This window comes from Pungitius pungitius, chromosome 7 (genome assembly GCF_949316345.1).
Source record: "Pungitius pungitius chromosome 7, fPunPun2.1, whole genome shotgun sequence".
NCBI lineage: Eukaryota > Metazoa > Chordata > Actinopteri > Perciformes > Gasterosteidae > Pungitius > Pungitius pungitius.
The window spans coordinates 4,332,999-4,350,970 of NC_084906.1; the positions used below are offsets into that span (position 1 = coordinate 4,332,999).

Sequence of the window (17,972 nt, forward strand, 5' to 3'; positions counted from 1 at the left end):
GCAGTGAGGGCACATCTGCATCTCAGCCATAGCAACCCAAGTTAAAATCCTGAAGAAGGGATCATTTTGTCGTCCACTGTAGGTTCTGCTTTGCAATATACAGTATATAGTGCACCTGCTACCCAGAAATAAACATATGGAAGGAAACAGTTAGTGGCAAGTGCACCAACTACTACATACAAATATATGAAATGTCCTGTTCCGCAAAGCTGTTGTAGTTGTAGTGATTCTCCTTAATGACAAAAAGTTGCCTAAGGATAAACAAATAATTAAAATGACAAACATTTGTTTTTGCAGTCAGGAAATTGAAAGAAGAAGTGTGTGTGTGTGTGTGTGTGTGTGTGTGTGTGTGTGTGTGTGTGTGTGTGTGTGTGTGTGTGTGTGTGTGTGTGTGTGTGTGTGTGTGTGTGAGAGACATCTCATACACCAGAACAGACTTTTCCTCTCGGCTGTTAATATAAAACGAACCACCCCTCGTGGCCCTGATGGGTTTACTGCCGTGCGTTAGGCCCCGGACTGAGTCAACAGGGCCACAGGGGGAGAGCATTGCTGTGATTTGTGGGCCCGTTAAGGCTGAAGTACACAATGTGCTTGGTGGACTATGAGAGAGTGTGAAACTGCTCAGGAAGAAGGAACCTTTCGGACCTTTCGTCTCCAGGAGCAGCTCACTGAATACGTATTAACTCACTCATTCCTAAAGGAGTCCTCGGGCTGCCAAGCAACAGAGGGACACACTTGCTCTCACTGCTCTCTAAAAGTGGTCACACAAAGGCCTAAAAAGTTAGTATAAAAGATCCATATGACAAATAGGTCAAACGACAGGCCTTTTGATGCAAAAATACATGCTTCAGTACAACTGAAATGACCTTTTTTGGACTTAATTAATTAATGTATAATACGCAATCCTCAGGGATAGAGGTTAGATTATGAGATCAAGTGAATTACACAGATATGTGGTCTGCATTGTGCACTCGTTATGCTGTTCAAGAAAGCATAATGTATATATAAATACATAGAAAATCCTCTGTTTCTTGTTATGTTATGTCTTCTATGCAAATTTGCACAACTAATATTTTGCATATAGTTGCGTTCTGCACCTCTGCAATGTGTCCACTTGACAGCACTGTTTCATCTGTTTTTGATTTCTTTACTTCTCGAATACTGTATCAATCTGCAACAGAGATTCCTGACATGCCCGTGTCCATAGAGCGTATGTTTTAATATTATTAACATTCAATGAATAGAAGAGAAGACATAGTGGAGTTCATCACCTCATATATTGTGTCCAAGGTCAAGGGTTATGAAACTGAAGGGACCATCTGGGGTCTCAAAAACTGAAAGAAATTTCACCTCTTGAGGCTTCTAAACGATAATTTAAAGGAAATAACTGGAGGAGGAATATCTTTGTGTGATGAAGTGCACACAGGATGCCACCCTAAGGCAGTGCAGCCCCCGATGAGGCAGTTTGCGTCTCACTTACATTGAACAGTTTGCAAACTGCTCTGTCCAAACTGCTCGGGGAACTGTGACTTGTTCCAACTGCTGCTGCAGCTTTCTTAACTGCTAAGTAGGTTGATCAATATCAAGGGCATATTGACATGTATTAGGTAGGCTTCATGTGGTAAACCCCCTCTTTGGTCTCAATGAAATATAGACATATTGAATCCATTCTCATGACATTTTGTGCATTCCCTGACGTTTTATCATCCTTCTCCAATTCCGTTGCAAGCCAAATTCAACCAAACACTGCTATGTAGGGATACTCTTTTCCAAAAATGTTAGACATCTCAAGGAAGGCGCTCAAATGAACGTTTTGTTTAACTCAGCTTTCCGTTTGTTGCTTCTACATACAATAAAAGCCATTTAACAGCAGTCCGAGCATGCGCGTTAATTACTGCTGGGATGTAAGAGCCCTGCACATGCGCAGATCAGACATTATTTTGGCTTCATACATCTTTATTTAGGCATGAGAGCCAGATCATATCCATAGTAATGTACCCCACACATCCTCAGAGTGAGCTGCAAAATGTCAGTTCCTTTAAAATCCCATGTCGTGAGACAGCTTCAAGCACAATCACTTTAGAAATGTATTGCTGTCGTCATTTGTTGCCTCTTTGTCTGTCTTCTTCCCGGAAACTCTCCCATGAGGAGGAGTAGATGTGGTCCACGCGTTGCCCCATATTCCTTGAAATCACCATTACTAATTCACTTTAAGAGGGCCTCAAGATGTGTAAGGGTGTGTGTGTGTGTGTGTGTGTGTGTGTGTGTTAGGCTGAGATAGATGCAGGAGAGACGACCTGGGCTTTAGGGCTCCGACTGACACACTGACCCAAAACTGAACCAAGAAAGAAAACCGGTGCCTCGTTTCACACTGAAACGCGAGGCTAATGTGTTCAGATTAATCCGCTCCGGAGGTCAATGTTTTAGACACATAAAAGTAGCAGCTCTGCGTAGATGGAGGACATAACTCCCCGTTTCCTGTACAAGGCTCCGGGTCTACTGTCTATTCTGTCTGAGTGTCCAATCCTGTGTGTGCATCCTCCATGTGGTGCCCTAAAAAAGTCCCTCAATGCAATGCATTGCTTTTTGGAGGCGTGAAAATGACAGTTGCCCGACCCCTGAGAATGATGATGATGATGATGATGATGATGATGATGATGATGATGATGATGATGATGATGATGATGATGAGTTAAGTGTGGGAAATCTGCTCACCAGCGGTTAAACTATTGAGTGTCTGCTGTGATAGTCTGTCAACAAACATCATGTGCTAGCTTAGCGAAACCCGGCATGGCATCGCAAAGTCACTGCTGATTACAAAGAGGGATATCCAACGTAGGTAATGATGGGAGCAGAGCTTAGTACAGCCATCCGAAACAAATGGAAAATGTTAATTCTCTTTCCTGGGTTCATAATTCAGAAGCTCATTATGGGATTTTCTGGTAAACCAACAATGTTTTGGTTACATTGTTTCTCAGTAAACACAACTAAGTGTTGGGCCTAACAAATGGGTTCATAGCATTTTATGTGCTCATAAAACGTTTCTGTAATTGACATTCGAGGCATGCGTTGTTGACATTTGATTACTATGACTAACTGTGTGGTTTCTTGTCAAAAACAAAAGCAAATAGCGTCAGAATGCTATGCAATCACATAATAATCTAAAATACATACGTTGAACACATGAGTTTAATCCTATGAACACAAGCATTGAAACTAAAGCCGTTCAATTCATTTTCCAAACAATTTGTTTTGGAGCCCATCCCAGCATGCATTGGGCAAGAGGCGTAGTACACCCATAACAGGTACTTGCACAGTTCTCCTCAAGGAAATACCCCCGGGCCGAGGTCTTTTGTCTCACCCATTAAGCCTGTTCTCTGTGGAAAGAGTCTCCGGTTTAGGAGCTTCTTTTTTTTTGCTGTATTGCTGTGAAATCATGTTGCCTTTTGGCTTTTCAGCATAACTGATGTTTTTGTACACTGATCTCCAAAAGCTGCTTTTGTGTCGGGAGCATATGCCTCTAAAGCCAAAAGCCCTAATCAACAGATCAACATGTATTTGAAGTGCTGCCGGGGATTAGGTTGCTCTGGTTGCTCTGTATCCTTTTAGAGGAGCCTTTTAAAGCACGGGCTCCCTGGGAGAGGAGCTGTATGTATTCAATGGTAACAGCAGCTGTTCTTGTGTGACAGCTAGAAGTTGTGCTATCATGAGGGTCGGGCCTTCTTGTCCGCTGGGACTTTCAAAAAATGATTCTTGCAGTACAACAGTCAGCATGGAGGTATTCTTTGAAGAACTGCACGTAGGAAGAGATAAAGAAATAAAATGATTGTAGTGGAGCCTTACTTTGATCTAGAAAGTTAAGTTAAACTAGTTAAATAAAGCTCAGAGAAATTACCACAGTTTCTAAATGAGACATTTTATTTCAATGGATTATGATGGTTAGGTTTTAATAAACAGGAGGGCAATAGCTGGTAGCCAGATGCCATTTCTGAACCTCGTACCGTCCGGTAAAGCACTATCCTGCTAGTGTAAAAGCCCCCCAGGACACCATAACAAGGAGCACTGTATATATTTCCAAAGAGGTGGTGAGAATGTGAATTACTGCCGCCCTACTTCTCCTTTCCTCGCCTCCCGGGAAAAACCTTCAGGGGAGCTGTGTGCATCTTTACTCCCAGGGTGACACAGATGGTTTGTGCATTATACAACATGACAAGTGCATTAAACACGGCGCCCAGCACTACTGTATCTGCTCAACGCATAACTGTGCCTTTATGGAAGGCCTCTTAAACTGGAGATGCTTCCCTTCCAGATGCTTGAGCAGAGTGTCTGGAGGACACTCAGTATGAACAATCTGTCTTAGATAACTGACAACCCAATTAGCTTATTATCAGTGCATCATGTCTTGCATTGGCCAGATTGTGTTTAGGCCGATAAAGTATTTTCCTAGAATTGTTCAGCGCCTTGAATATGTTCTCATTTCTTCTGATGACAATTTTAGTCTTCAAAGAACAGTTTTATGTGTGTGTGTGTGTGTGTGTGTGTGTCTGTGTGCGTGCCGCCCTGTCTCATTCCACTTCCAATCTTGCAAGCAGCTACACCAAACTTGTGTGGCCATGTTGACGCTCCAGAACCACAAGTCCCTCGTTGATACTGTAGAAGCCTTTTATTGGAATAGAAGTCCTTTTTTTTTATATATAAAAGGGCTTTAAAATGGCATATAGCCCTTATAGCTCTGTAAACCTTCTCTGTTTAATTACTAGAGCAGGATCATTCCTAATGATGTAAAAAATGAATCACATGTAATTCAATTTAAAGAAAAAGATCTTCAAGCTTTTTTTTTTCTTGTGTAGATAATTGGATCATATAATTGAAAGACCATATTTGTGCTGTGTAAAGTTGCTTCTTCCATATTTTGAGTGATGAGTCATTTAAAAACAAAAGCCTTTTGTTGAACATTTTTGCTAGAAAAATGTATTGAGCTGAAACAGAATTATTGAATGAATGAAAAGAACTTATTCTTACATTTCCACTTCAGGTTAAACTCCATAGGTGCTAGCGGATATGGCCACTAGTTGGTAGCCTTGCTCTTTTTGATTTGATACAGAGGTAAAGGTGAACACCTCTTCTGTAAAGTTACATTGACATTTAAATTTCTGTAGGCTGTAAATTACCACCACCACCACCATCTTGCAGCCGTTTTCCTTGATCATTCTCCAGAGTGAGGATTAAACCCACATTTTTCTCACAGTGAAAAAGACACCACGATCGCCCTATTTTATAGTGTTTTTCTTAACGTGCTGAAACAACTCCAAAGTTTACAGACCACAGATGTTTACAGACTACAGATGTTTACAGACTACAGTGGGCACCACACCACGCCTTTGATTGCGTGAGTGGGAGTCAGGTTATTCCGTGTACGTGTACGTGTACGCGCGCGCGTGTGTGTGTGTGTGTGTGTGTGCGCAGGGTAGGGGAGGGAGGAGAGGGGGGCAGGTACCAGCGTCTGAGCCCCTCCCTCCTCCCCCGACAGCCACGGTGCGCCTCTGTTCCAATGGAAACAGGTGGGATCCCCGGACTCCTCCAATCACGCCCTCCCTTCGAGCGGGGGGGGGGGGGGAGAGAGAGTCCGGAGGAAGGAGGCAGAACCCAGCCAACTTCCACAAGCACTACGGGAAAAGTCGCGAAAACACATCTGCCCCCCTTCCACCTCCACACATACACACACACACACACACACACACACAAACACACCGTGTTGTCGTCGCCTGCGTGGGATAACGCCGTCGCGGTGAATGCCAGCAGGGCCGCGGTGCCCCGGACCTCTGCGGGAAGTTGTTACCGCCCAGCGGCCGCTGTTGAGGGCGTGAGCGAGCGTTGCATTGCCGGGACGGTGCTCCGCGATGGAGGACATGCACTAGCCGGAATTTGGGAAATTGTTTTTTTTTTTTCTCGTTTTTTTTTTTCTTGGATTACTTCCCGTTAAAACAGTTGGTTTTCCGTGGAGATTATCTTATCTTTTTCCCTTTTCTTGGAAGTGCGGAGTTTTTTTGTTGTTGTTGAAAATGCCCGCAAAAAGCAAGTACAACCTCGTTGATGATGGGCACGATTTGCGGATCCCGTTGCACAACGAGGAAGCCTTCCAGCACGGGATCAACTTCGAGGCGAAGGTGAACTCACCGGAAGCACATATAGGTTAAAATCTCACCCACATGTCCCACTATGTCCCACTATGTTCCCACTGTTACTAACGTTTCCACACTGCGTTTATTCATATATGTTGAACTTTCGCCGACTCGTATCGCACCGAGAACTGAATGCTCGTGACACTTGGCTTAGTTGAGTGAGTTTTTAAGTCATGAAGAATAACCTCGCGCGAAACGCGTGAACTCCTGGCGTAAATATGCCGCTATTGTTTCGTTAACATGTTGTGTTGTCGTGTTGTGTTGTCATGTTCTCCTCCCCGGCTGCAGTACATCGGGAGTCTGGATGTCACGCGGCCGAGCAGCCGAGTGGAGATCGTGGCTGCGATGAGAAGAATTCGGGTGAGTTGAAACCGCGACGAAACGCCATCCAAAACGTTGCGGTTTTTTTTCTCGACTTGCTCGTTTTTTTTCCTCCCAATTCGGACGTTTGTTAGAATAAATCACGGGGACATTGACCGGGATCCCGTGCTGTATTCGGCGGATTTATGGTTGACTTTGCAGACACTTTAGTGCGGAAAGCACCAACTTTCTGAATCTGCTCACCGTCCTTCTACCTAGTCATACGGTTGATTGTGACTAAAGTACTCGTGGTCATTTTTTCTTTTCTTATGCCGAATGGAAAACAACCAGATTAATTGTAGAAGTCTTAATGATTTCACATGGGAAAATGTTGCCCACGGCCTCTTATTTATGAAATGCGTTACTAGTGTATGCTAAATGAATGAATGGCATAACATACCACCCACATTGGTCTCAAAGGGGTTTGAAACAGATGACCTTAAGCCAGCAACTACAATGTTATCATTTGGACGTAATGCGATGAATGCTTTCTAAAAGCACCGTGAAGCCCATTTAAACGCATGCTTAGTACGCTCCATCACTGTAGTGAAGTGTGTGTGTGTGAGCTCTCCTCCCGTCCCTCACCTTCTGCTGGGTAAAACTAAGATTTACAGCTTTGTTTTGGGCTCAATAAAGAGGACTTGATCTTAATCAGTGTGTCCGTCAGCCTGGCAGCACTTTGCCTAGCAACCGAACATAGATCGTACCCGGTGGGGCAGAGGTATTTGAGGATTATGGTGATGGACTGGGAGAAGTGCTGTGGCTAATCGATGATACCATGAAAAACGCACACACACACACACACACACACACACAGAGGCGCCACAACTTGTGTGAACGTATTACTTTCTTAAATATCTGCATTATTCTTTCTATTGACGGCAGGTCAGTGGAAGGCATTGTGAGTGCAGTCTGCATCGGACACCCGTTATCTGATGCATGACTTTACACTGTAGAGCACAAGGGGCCAAATGTTCTCATTGCCCTTTACAGAAGACTGACTTGTACCTATAAACCGGACCCCCCATGGTGCTGCAGCTGTTGTGGTCGGCAGGAAAACGGGCTTTGGTTTGGCCCCTCTCGTGTGGAATGGGGTTGATGCTGACTTAATCAACCCTTAATAACAAGGTGCATGTTTGTGATGGTAAATCAACATTTATTTACTTTAGAATAAAAGCTGCTGCTTTACATGTTAAGAGCTAAAACTACCGGTGCGATTTAATGTGACACGTGATATGTTATAATGTGTCTTGTGATTATTTTTACATAAAAGGTAAGAGAAAATAAGCAAAAAAACACAAACATGACTCACATTACACAACTTGAATGCCCATTGATCGATACGGTAGACTCTATATAACGTTGACAACTGCCACACAGACATATTTACGCAAACGTTTTTCCATTCCACACTTTTTCGGGAAGGTAATTTCAGGATGTCTACTTCCTGTAAGAAGTAGACCTAGTTACAACATTGTGTTGCTTGGGTTTGGTGTTTGGGGGGGGGGGTCTTTTGTTTTTTTAGGCGACTAGAAGAGTGACAACTTGAACGGGAAAGGGTTGTTTTTGGCAAAGTCAGCCCTAACAACGCCTTTGGCTGCGTCCTGGCTCTCCCCTTACAAAGTTCTTCCCGGTTGGGAAGGAACCGACTCGTGAAGTTTGTACTTTGTACTTTCGTGTAACTTCGGACGCCCATGTGGAGTTTCTGAATGTTGGTTTGGTAAAATGATTTGCCCCCACCCACCCGTGTTTTACCGAGAGTCCCAGGTCTGTCAGAACTACGCTGGTTGCCCGGCAACCGCTTGGTGTATGGTGTCATTGTTCGTTGTGTGCATGACTCACCTGTAAGCCGGTAGCTGATAACAAACTAATGACACGCCGAGGTAGGAAACAGCCGCCGACAATACGAGCAGCTCTGCAAGGTCTGGTGAACTTTGTATGTGCGGGCGCACACACACACACACACACACACACGTCAGACTAATGTAGAAAATGCGAATCGCATTTTGTGGACGAATTATTGAAGCTGAAAGCAGCGACGTTCGACTCGGATTCAGTTAGCTGGAGATGGCGAGAACTTCTCGGTCCACGTGGAGATGACCATGCCGTGTGATGTACAGGTCCTCGTCTTAAATGAAATGTACTGTCATTGTTGGGCAGAGCTTATCTGGTTGAGAGGAGAGGAGAGCTTTAACGGTGCATTAGAGGGGTTCATTTCTCATTAATCTGCCTGTGCTGGGTTAACAGACTGAAGGAAGACGGAGCGGCACGGAATGAGAAGATTAAAGATGCGTCTTAGGAAACTGAAAGAGCGCAGCGGCACTGGGGTGGGGGGGGGGGGGCAGGACCTCTGTGTGTTCACCCGGCAGCTAACAAGCCTCTTTTTTAACACCAACTAACTGCTGCGGAAGGATTTCAGTGTTCACTCTAATGTCCCCTGTTTCTCTGTTTCGTGAGGCGCAAACTGAAAAATGTTCTTTTTACTTTATTTAAAAATATCTGGGAGCATCGAATCATCTGGAAAATCAAGCAGTTCACTGATAAAACAACATGTATTTGTAAATCTAATAAACTTCCTAGTTAATTACTTTATTGTGATATATATGTACTTCTGATTACATTCTAAATTTCCTGCACCTGATTTTCTTTGACACGTTGCAGCATGTGTTCTGAAATGCTTCATCCGGGGCTGTTTCATCGCGCCGAGCCTCACGTTGTTGTTGCCGCGTTGTACGGATCACAAAGGGTCACGTTAACGTTATGAAGAAGTGGTGAACATTGCGGAGCGATGACACCATTACCCGTGACAGCTACGTGAGGTAATTACACGGGGGGGGGGGGGACTCTGCTTTCAGTGCAAATGAACCCAACAAATGCACTGTAATGTATTTATCTAACGGCATATTTCCCATCACTCCGTTGTCACGAATAATGGCTTTATAATGGCATTTGCTATTTATTTATAGCTCTTCACAGGGTTGTTTTTAGTATAGACCCATCAGGTAATAGCTGTAGTTTTTGCAAAGATGACTTTTGTCGTGTTTTTGGCATTTTTGTCTCGCACACTTCCCTTTTCGAACGAGGGGCGGCTGCAGCTCTCGCCCTGTGGGTTTATTGACGTTCCTCTCAGATAAATAAACATGCCTGTACACAGAGATGTCTTGCATTAGCAAAGACTTACCCCCCCCCCCTCCCCCTGTGGGACCAGCTGCCGTTGAACGTGGCCCTTTTTTATTCCTTTACATTCCTTTACTCTCCGTCCTCACGCCGCCTCTTAATGATTGTTCACCGCAGCGAGGACGAGAGGGAGAACTCCGGGTTAAAGGTTGATCATTTTTGATAAGGGACACCTATTTATTTGTTTATTGTTAGTTGAGTGCGTTGCACGGTAATTTATATACTCTGAACAGTTACAGCAGTCATTGAAGAGACCAAGCCGATCCCGCTCAGCACCCATCGGAGTAACAATGATCACCGGTGTGTGTGTGTGTGTGTGTCACCTGCCTCACACACACTTGCATGCTCCCCTCCCTGTTCACCCAATCGCATTATAAACCATGACACGAAGCGCCTTCAGTTGGAGGAGTGTGAAGCTCGCTTAACTTTTTTTAATTGCCCATTTTGAATGATTTTGACTTCTTTGTCCGTCACGTGGCTCCCTGCTAGTTTGAGTGGATGATACTTTGAAGAAGGTGCCCTTCTTTCAAAACCACAGGGATTATTTATTCACTTTAATTAAATCCTGTTCACTGAGCTCAATCATTTCTTTGCTTTCATCTTGTTTTTTTTAAAAATTCATTTGAAATGCGAAAAGCCGGTTTTTACTTTGGAAATAGGTCCGTGCAGCCCTGCAAAGTGGTCTCTAATCTGTGAAGAAATCCACTCATTTGAAAAACCGATCAGGATGTAAGGTTTAGTGGTCTCGTTTGGTAGCAGGCGCGCTCTGTTAACTTTCTCAGTCGTTGCTACATCATTCCAGGCTGTGAAACTAGAGAGCAGCAGCCTCTGCTGACCCATAAAGGTCATCAGTAGTCGGGGATGATCTTATTGGAAACCAGTCTCAAGCATCCTGCTCGTCTAGCACCTGAGCATTAAAATGGAAATGCATTTAGGAAGCGGCGATATAGGGATTTGCCCTCGCATGTGACGTTTGTCCTCATCCCTGCTGTTTAGAGCAACAACAAAAAAAGTCTAGATGATGTTATACTTATTATGCATGGATGTCTTTTGAAGAACATTTTCAAACATCTCTTTGTGCAAGTCAAGCCCCTTTCTTCCTTTTCCGCCCTGAGCTCCGAGATATTGTTCAGAGGCCGCTTTTCTTATTTAAGGTCGCAGTTGAAAGGTCAAAAAGTGATCTAATAAAGACCAACGCACGGCTCATTACCCTTCCTCCCTTTGCTCCCGCTGCTCCTCGGGCTCCTGATTTACCGCGCTGGAGGATTGGATTGGATCGGTGCGTCAATCGAGCACGACGGGTAGCTCACGTTATGGCGTTGATTCAGCACCTGCCCAGCGCCCCGCTTATCCACAAGCGTTTCTCCTGCGCCATCGGGGCCCTTCAGAGGCAGGTTGTAAATGTATGCCCAGAGTGGCTTAATGCTTAACCGGCTGTATTCAGAGACAAAAGGGGCTGTTGGGGCCCGGCTGTGCATTCAGAGGTGGCGGCTTGACGGCCTGCCAGAGTGCGATTCCACCTGGAAAACAGGCTTCTATTCTTATTCTGCCTCCTGTGAATCCGCGGTTTATTTCTCTCGATGCGTGATGGAAATGGCTTCTAGGTGTCGGCCCAAGGAGGCTCACACAACAGTCGGACATATCGATCCACCTATCGAATTAATTCTTTGAGTTAAATTATTTTAGCATGCCTCAAGATACTCTCCGAAAGATCAGATGGCTATGACAGTAGAATGTTAGGAGTTATATTAATAATTTTGACGCATTTCAAGTGCTCCTCATTTTCTTTTCTTTTTATCTGTCCGTTATGTCCCGTTTCTTTGGGTTCGCCCGTCTCGTCCTCTTCCATGTTCATGTTCTTTCACCTTCTCGGGGGATCCCAGTGCTTTCTCACAACGTCTCTATCAGCCTGCGCTTTTAACAATGTGTGTGTGTGTGTGTGTGTGTGCGTACCGGGCTGCCTCTGCCACAGCCTCATGCTTTTTCTCCTTTGCAAATGCTCTCAATCTGGCACATCATCGCTCCTCTTCACCCGTTTCCATCATCTTGGTTCCATTTTATTCTCTTTCCTGCTCCCACCCCCCCCCTCCCCCTCTCCCTGGAACAAAGTGTTAAGCCGTTCACATTGGACTGCCCTTCATTACAGGCGGAGGGGAACCGAGTCCCGTTTTTTGTTTACCCAGAATCCCCTGAGCTCCGTCGGTCGTCCGTCGGGCCTAACCAATGGATACACGGGTGGGATTTGGTCCCTCCTTTCTCATAATTAACGGCAGCATTCCCATTAACACTTTAACCCCAGGAACGTTAAATAACCCAGATGGATATCCTAGAACACGGTCCTCCCGCGTTGCTTGTGGTCAAAGGATTGCGCTGATTATGTGGCTGTAGACATCAACTGCTCCATGAACAGAGTGGAAGAGTTAGGAGTTTTATTTTTGATTCAATTCAGCCATGGAAGTAAATGCAAGCAGATATATGGCCGTAAATCTCATGTCCACTTGTCCAGGATCTCTTTATATCGTCTACCGTTTATTTCCCAGCAGTTTCAGTCAGGGGATTAATCCTCATTGTGCACGATGACGGTCTCCTCCCGTGTGGGAAGAGAACGCACGGCCCTCATGGCCCCCGAAGTGGCAATGACAAACTAGGCAAACAGCGGCGGACTGATTTGTCAGCAGTATTAACCGCGCTCCAATTACATCTTTACCTCCTTTTTGATCCCACCCTCCATCTCTCCGTTTCCGCTCCGGCGCCGCCGTTCATAACCAGTTCCAGCGCTCGTTCCTCCTCTGACGATGGGGTCATCGTACAAAAAATACCCCACCCCCTGCCCAACCAATACAAGAGTCTTCCCATATACCCCTCTGACTCCCTCGTTCCCCTTTAAATGTCAGCAATAAATTGGGGGAATGAGTCGAGGTCGTGCCCTGAGACGCTGGCGATCTCTGAGGTTTGAAGGTGGAGGCCGAGGCAACTTGGACCCGCTTCCCCTGCGGCATCAACGCGGGACGGAAATGATGCTGCCTCCGGGACAGAGGAGACCTTTGAAAAGTAGAGGAAAAGGTCGGCTTCAAGTGGAGCATTCAACGCGTTGTCCATCAGCAGCCAGGAGGCTGGTATCGCATTCAAAGCAAAGTGGTCCCGCCTCACCGAGGCTCTTTAGTTTTCTTTTGCTATTCCGTCCTGTTGACCTTGAGCTTCTTGTTGCAACTTACACAGAGAAGGTACACAATACAGGGATGCTTGACCTGTCAGTGAACCCCGTGTGGTCTCAGGATACATCTGCACTACTACCACAAAGCCCTTTAACACACTTTAACACTGCTACGGTGACGACTAGTGTCCACACGGCGTACGAAAACTAGCAGCTGTTGTGCAGTTGGATTGTGCGTTATCAATGCTTTTACTGCCCACGCGAGGGTGTGGAGGGGGAGGGGAGGGGGGGGGGGTGGGGGGGGGGGGGGGGGGGAGGCAAACTATTATTGCAGCAATAGGCGAGCGACCGGTGGCGTTATCAGCCCAACACAGGGTCGTTTGAAGTGTGTGACGATGGACAATGCTTCTTTATGTGAAGTTGAATTAAATATTTGCTTTTCGGGGCGCGTTCGTATGGACTGTCAGACCCCTCGAGCAGCAGGCCCAACGGTCTGAAGGACGACAAACTGCTCCCCAACAAACGCACACAGACACACACCTGATTGCTCTGGCATTCAGCCTCCGTGCCCCTCCGAGGCCCACTCCCCTCCGAGGCCTACTCCCCTCCACCTCTCATCCAACCCTTTGTTCTGTGCCCAGCATCCTGTTCCCTGTTAAAGGGGATCTATTTGTGAACGCCGTGATGAGCAGGTAAATCAAGACATGCTTTTCCTACCTCCATCCTCTCATTCTCTCTCCTTATCTTCCCCTTCCATTGCCTCCAGAGATTGTCCCTAATTCCCCCCCGCCCCCCCCCACCCCTCCACCCTTTTCTTCATACTCCTCCCCTCCCCCCCATGACCCTCCGCTTTTGTATTCCTCTGGCTGTACTCGTTATTCCGGTTCCTCTTCTCTTCATTGGCCTTTAGTTGTTCCTCCTCCTTTATTCCTCCTCCTCCTCCTCCTCCATGTCTTCATGTTGCTCCTCCTTTTGTCTACTTCACGCCTCTTCTACTGGTTCATCTGAACAGTCCGTAACTCAAATACTTTACTTAGTAACTAGTAGTGATTTGAAAATACAGAAGCACATTTCCATTTAAGTGTTGTTGCCATGATCAAAACATGTCTCTTAATTTCCTGTTGACCATTTGATTTGTCAGCTCGAATGGTAATCCAGTCGTAATTATTGAGAAAGAAGCCATTTAACTCTAGTATGGACATTTAGATTTAGATTTTTTTTTTTTAAAGAATAATATCTAAAGGAAAGTCATAATAAAAAATAGGACACACTGTTTGCAACTTAAGTTTGACCATGATACGGTTCATCAAAACCATATCAGACCATGGTTTACATTGATGGACAAAAATCTACCCGTTCATGTGAAAACACACGTTCAAGTGAGCAGGCTCTCAGGTTCTATAAATATCCTCAAAATAGTCCCAACAACAACAACAAACACCTGATTCATCTCTTAGACTTTCCAAAAGATGGGACTTATAATGAGCAAACGGTGGTGTCCGTCCCCTTTTTGAATGACACTTCAAATGACATGGCCTGTATTTGCACTGATTTTATGGTCAGGCTCTGGCCCGTTTGTTGTTCCTGAGTTGCTCTTGGTAACCCGTTGTAAACGGATTGTGACCCTGGTGAAAAGAAGCTCGAGAAAACCTACAAAAGGCCTCGTTTTGCGATGCATACTCGCTTACAGTTCCATGCGGGTCACTCACTCCTGTCCACTCACGGAGCAACAGAAACCACTGCTGAGCGGGTAATGTTATGCACGCTGCCCTCATCTGGGAGATAACCACCAGCAGCCGCCCTCCCCTCTGCGGCCGCGGCTCAATCCCGCAGTGGCCCCTCCTGTCCTTATCTGCTTCCCTCTGCTGTCCTCTGCTGTATCTCAGCGGCGCCGGGAGCCGCCCTAAACGCCCCCCCCCCCCGCGCCCACGTCCTCGCTTCAATCTCAGCGCTCCAACTTCCCCCGCTCCCTTTGCGTTTGGCCGAGGCCAACTCAAGTCTGCCAAGCAATGATCCTCGCCTCCATTAATCCTTTTAAAATGTCACATAGGTTTTTTCCGAGCCAGACGCCTCTTTGCCACGGGGGGGGGGGGGGTTTGGGGAAAGACTGTCTGACAGGGAGGTTAAAACCGTCACGTCCGCGGTACAATAACATCAAATGTTGTTTCGTATTCTTCACTCCATTTGTTTTCTCTGGGTGTAACGTCAAAGGGGCTGCCGCGTTCTTTATGCACATTGAACACGCCGAGGAGCCGCGCGTGTCGGATGGTTGCCCTCCGATGTGTTTTTGATGGAACCCTCGCCACAGACGCCTTTTTTCCCTTCAGCCCCCGTGTGGATAAACTCTTCCCCACCACAAACATTCTTCTTTCCATTATTGTTTGTTTCTGTATTCTTTTCTGCTCCCTCTCTCAAACTCTGGTGTTTGTTTCTCTCTCACTGTGTTTATTCAACCCACCGCTGCTGACATTTAATCAGTCTATTTCACAGCTAATTGGAAAAAACAACAATGCAATTACAGATTAACAGCTTTTACATTAAACCTATGTAGATGGTTATTGATGAAAAGACTAATCAAATGTATTTTATAACCACATATTACATCACATTACATGTCATTTGGCTGACGCTTTTATCCAAAGTGACTTACAATAAGTGCATTTCCACATAGAGATACAAACTCAGAAGAACAAACACATATCAGCACCAAGATGTGTATATATACACAATAAACTAATGTGGTATATTAAATATTTTGTATCCCCCATATATATGTGTATATATAGATAATACATGCCATTCGTGAAAAGCCATGCACTATATAATAATCATAACAAACTATGATCAAGCATTAATGCATCCATTAAGAGGCGTCTATTCCAAATCTGTGAACAGTATCTGTGTTACACCTTTTTTGCGTAAATTAAAACGCACCCAATTCATCACAGTAAAGAAGCGATCCGACTCCCCGATAATAACAACAATGGTCCCTTGCAGCACGGTCTCCATTGGAATGGGATCGGGGAGGAAACGATGTACATCGAGCTGATTGTGTAGTTTCCAGCTCAGAAGAGCGCACGCCACTTAATTGATCCTAGTTTAGTGTTGGAGGGGCCGCTAGAATATAGCGAGCCAGCCATCCATCAACGATTAGGTTCTCCTCCTCAGCTAGCCTCCTGCCACGTCGACCTCGGGGTCTTCGGTGTGTTTGTGTTTGTTTCGACCCGTTGAGCCGTAAACATCCGGATCAAAAGACTTTGTTTAAGGTCAACTTTCTGACCCGACTCCCAGGCAGCAGCTAATCCGTGAGAGTTGTGCGTGTTGTGCAGCAGCCTCTCATTCCGCGGTCCCACTCGCCGAGTCGATATTCGCCAGCGGCGCCCTCAGCGGATGCGGTTTGGAGGCGGCGCGCTGTCAGTTACTCGTCTGTAAAAGCGTCTGCAGGAATCCTCCAAGCGACCTCATGCTGACAGCAGGGCGTCGGGGATATTGGGCTGTGTGTGTTGTGTGTTTGGTTCTGCCCCCGTGTGTGTTGACGCCACGGTTTCTGTTCTTTTTGAGTGTAGTTGTTTTTGTCGCGAATGCCACTGAACCTTTTATTGGAGCCCGGGCTGCGTAACAAGAAACGAGATGGCAAACTTTATCAGTCCCAAAGGATGACATCCACTCCTGCATTACCTTTCACAATAAAAAGACCTCAACATACAATATTTCCATTCAAGGAATAAGCTTTTTACCCTTAATTCAAGAATATATGCAGAAAGAACAGAATTATATAGAAGAGGGAAGACTTTGGTTTTTGGATGGTGGCAAATCTCTTCTGGATGGCTACCCAATTACAAAAAAAGGAAAAAAGAAATGTGTGTTCAAATATGTATGCTATGCAAAAGCATGTGTATGCTGACATTAGCTTAATTATTGGCTCATTTATCATTAGCTAACGACGTGAATACGACACAGAACTGCTTTCTATTGAGAAGGTATGGCTTAGGAGTTTTTTCATTTTTTTCCTGAAATGAGAAGCAGTGCCCCAGTAATAAAAGGCTTCCAAGAAAGGGTGTTTGTCCTTGACTTAACTGAATGATTTCTCTATTAATGGCATGTCACAGACACCTGATGAGAAGCCGTACGCCACACGCCCCCATTTGATTTGATTTGGCCTCCATATGGGTGACCTTTACAGAAACCGATTAAATCCATAATCTCCATAAAGAGTTATGGAGAGAGTTAGCTAATTTAACACTTATAGTTAATACATGCCCGTCCCATTTTTTTTTTAAACAACAATCTTTCTTGGCTCAGTTAAATCGCTCTTTATTCATCTAAAGGGCCAGGCGTATGTATTTTCCAGAAAAAGAATCTTATTCTGTATTGATGTATTCTACTTAAGGTTTGCCCAATCGCATTATTACCATCTCCAGTGAATCAGAGCTTGAAGCCATCATTCTTGTCTTTGAATTCTCACCTCTGTTTCATTTGCAGTCGGTGCATCCTTCACCCGTCTTTTCTTTCCTTCCCTGCATACTTGTATTATTTCTCCAATTTGCTGCATTGTAAAGCGTTGCCTCCCGAGAGTTGCACCCCAGAGTTCACAATCATTTCCTGTTAACGAGCCCCGGTTTGGCCATTGTGTGTTGACATTCACCCCACTCATCCGGATCGATGACCTGAAAACCTTTTTCTACGCACTGCTTTTTATTGGCATCCCATTTTTGACCTTTTCACTTGGACCTCGAGGTCTCCCATTGCTCGCAAGTCATTGGAATTTAGACCCCAAGGGTCGACAAACGAATGCATTGAATTCAGGTTTGTAGAAATTCCTCTCAAGACGCATGAGGTATTCGACGTACCCACAAATTGCAAAGCAGCAGTGGGATAATGGTCACTCGGAATCAGCCCCCGCCTGCACTTGGCTAACCTCAACCAAGTTTCCAGAGCCTGGGCCTAATGAATCGAGTTGTGCCGCGGCATCGGAGGCGAGCCGCCAACGGTGATACGGCAGCACGAGGAGGGCGCGCAGCTGCCGCCGTGCACACGAAGGGACACGCGCCACTGCTCACGCTTGTCCGTCTGCGTCGCTTTTCGCGGAACAAGGCGGC

The 17,972-nt window shown here is 45.5% G+C and overlaps 1 protein-coding gene across 1 annotated transcript in view; it reads left to right on the forward strand.

Moving 5' to 3' along the window:
- The first annotated feature begins 5,639 nt into the window (after window positions 1–5,639).
- LOC119216375 (carboxyl-terminal PDZ ligand of neuronal nitric oxide synthase protein-like) overlaps window positions 5,640–17,972 on the forward strand; it is a 73,307-nt gene continuing 60,974 nt past the window's right edge. The window contains exons 1-2 of the mRNA XM_037469129.2: window positions 5,640–6,167; window positions 6,471–6,542. Of these exons, the coding sequence (XP_037325026.2) occupies window positions 6,063–6,167; window positions 6,471–6,542 (177 nt within the window). The 5' untranslated portion in view covers window positions 5,640–6,062. The remainder of the gene's footprint in view (window positions 6,168–6,470; window positions 6,543–17,972) is intronic.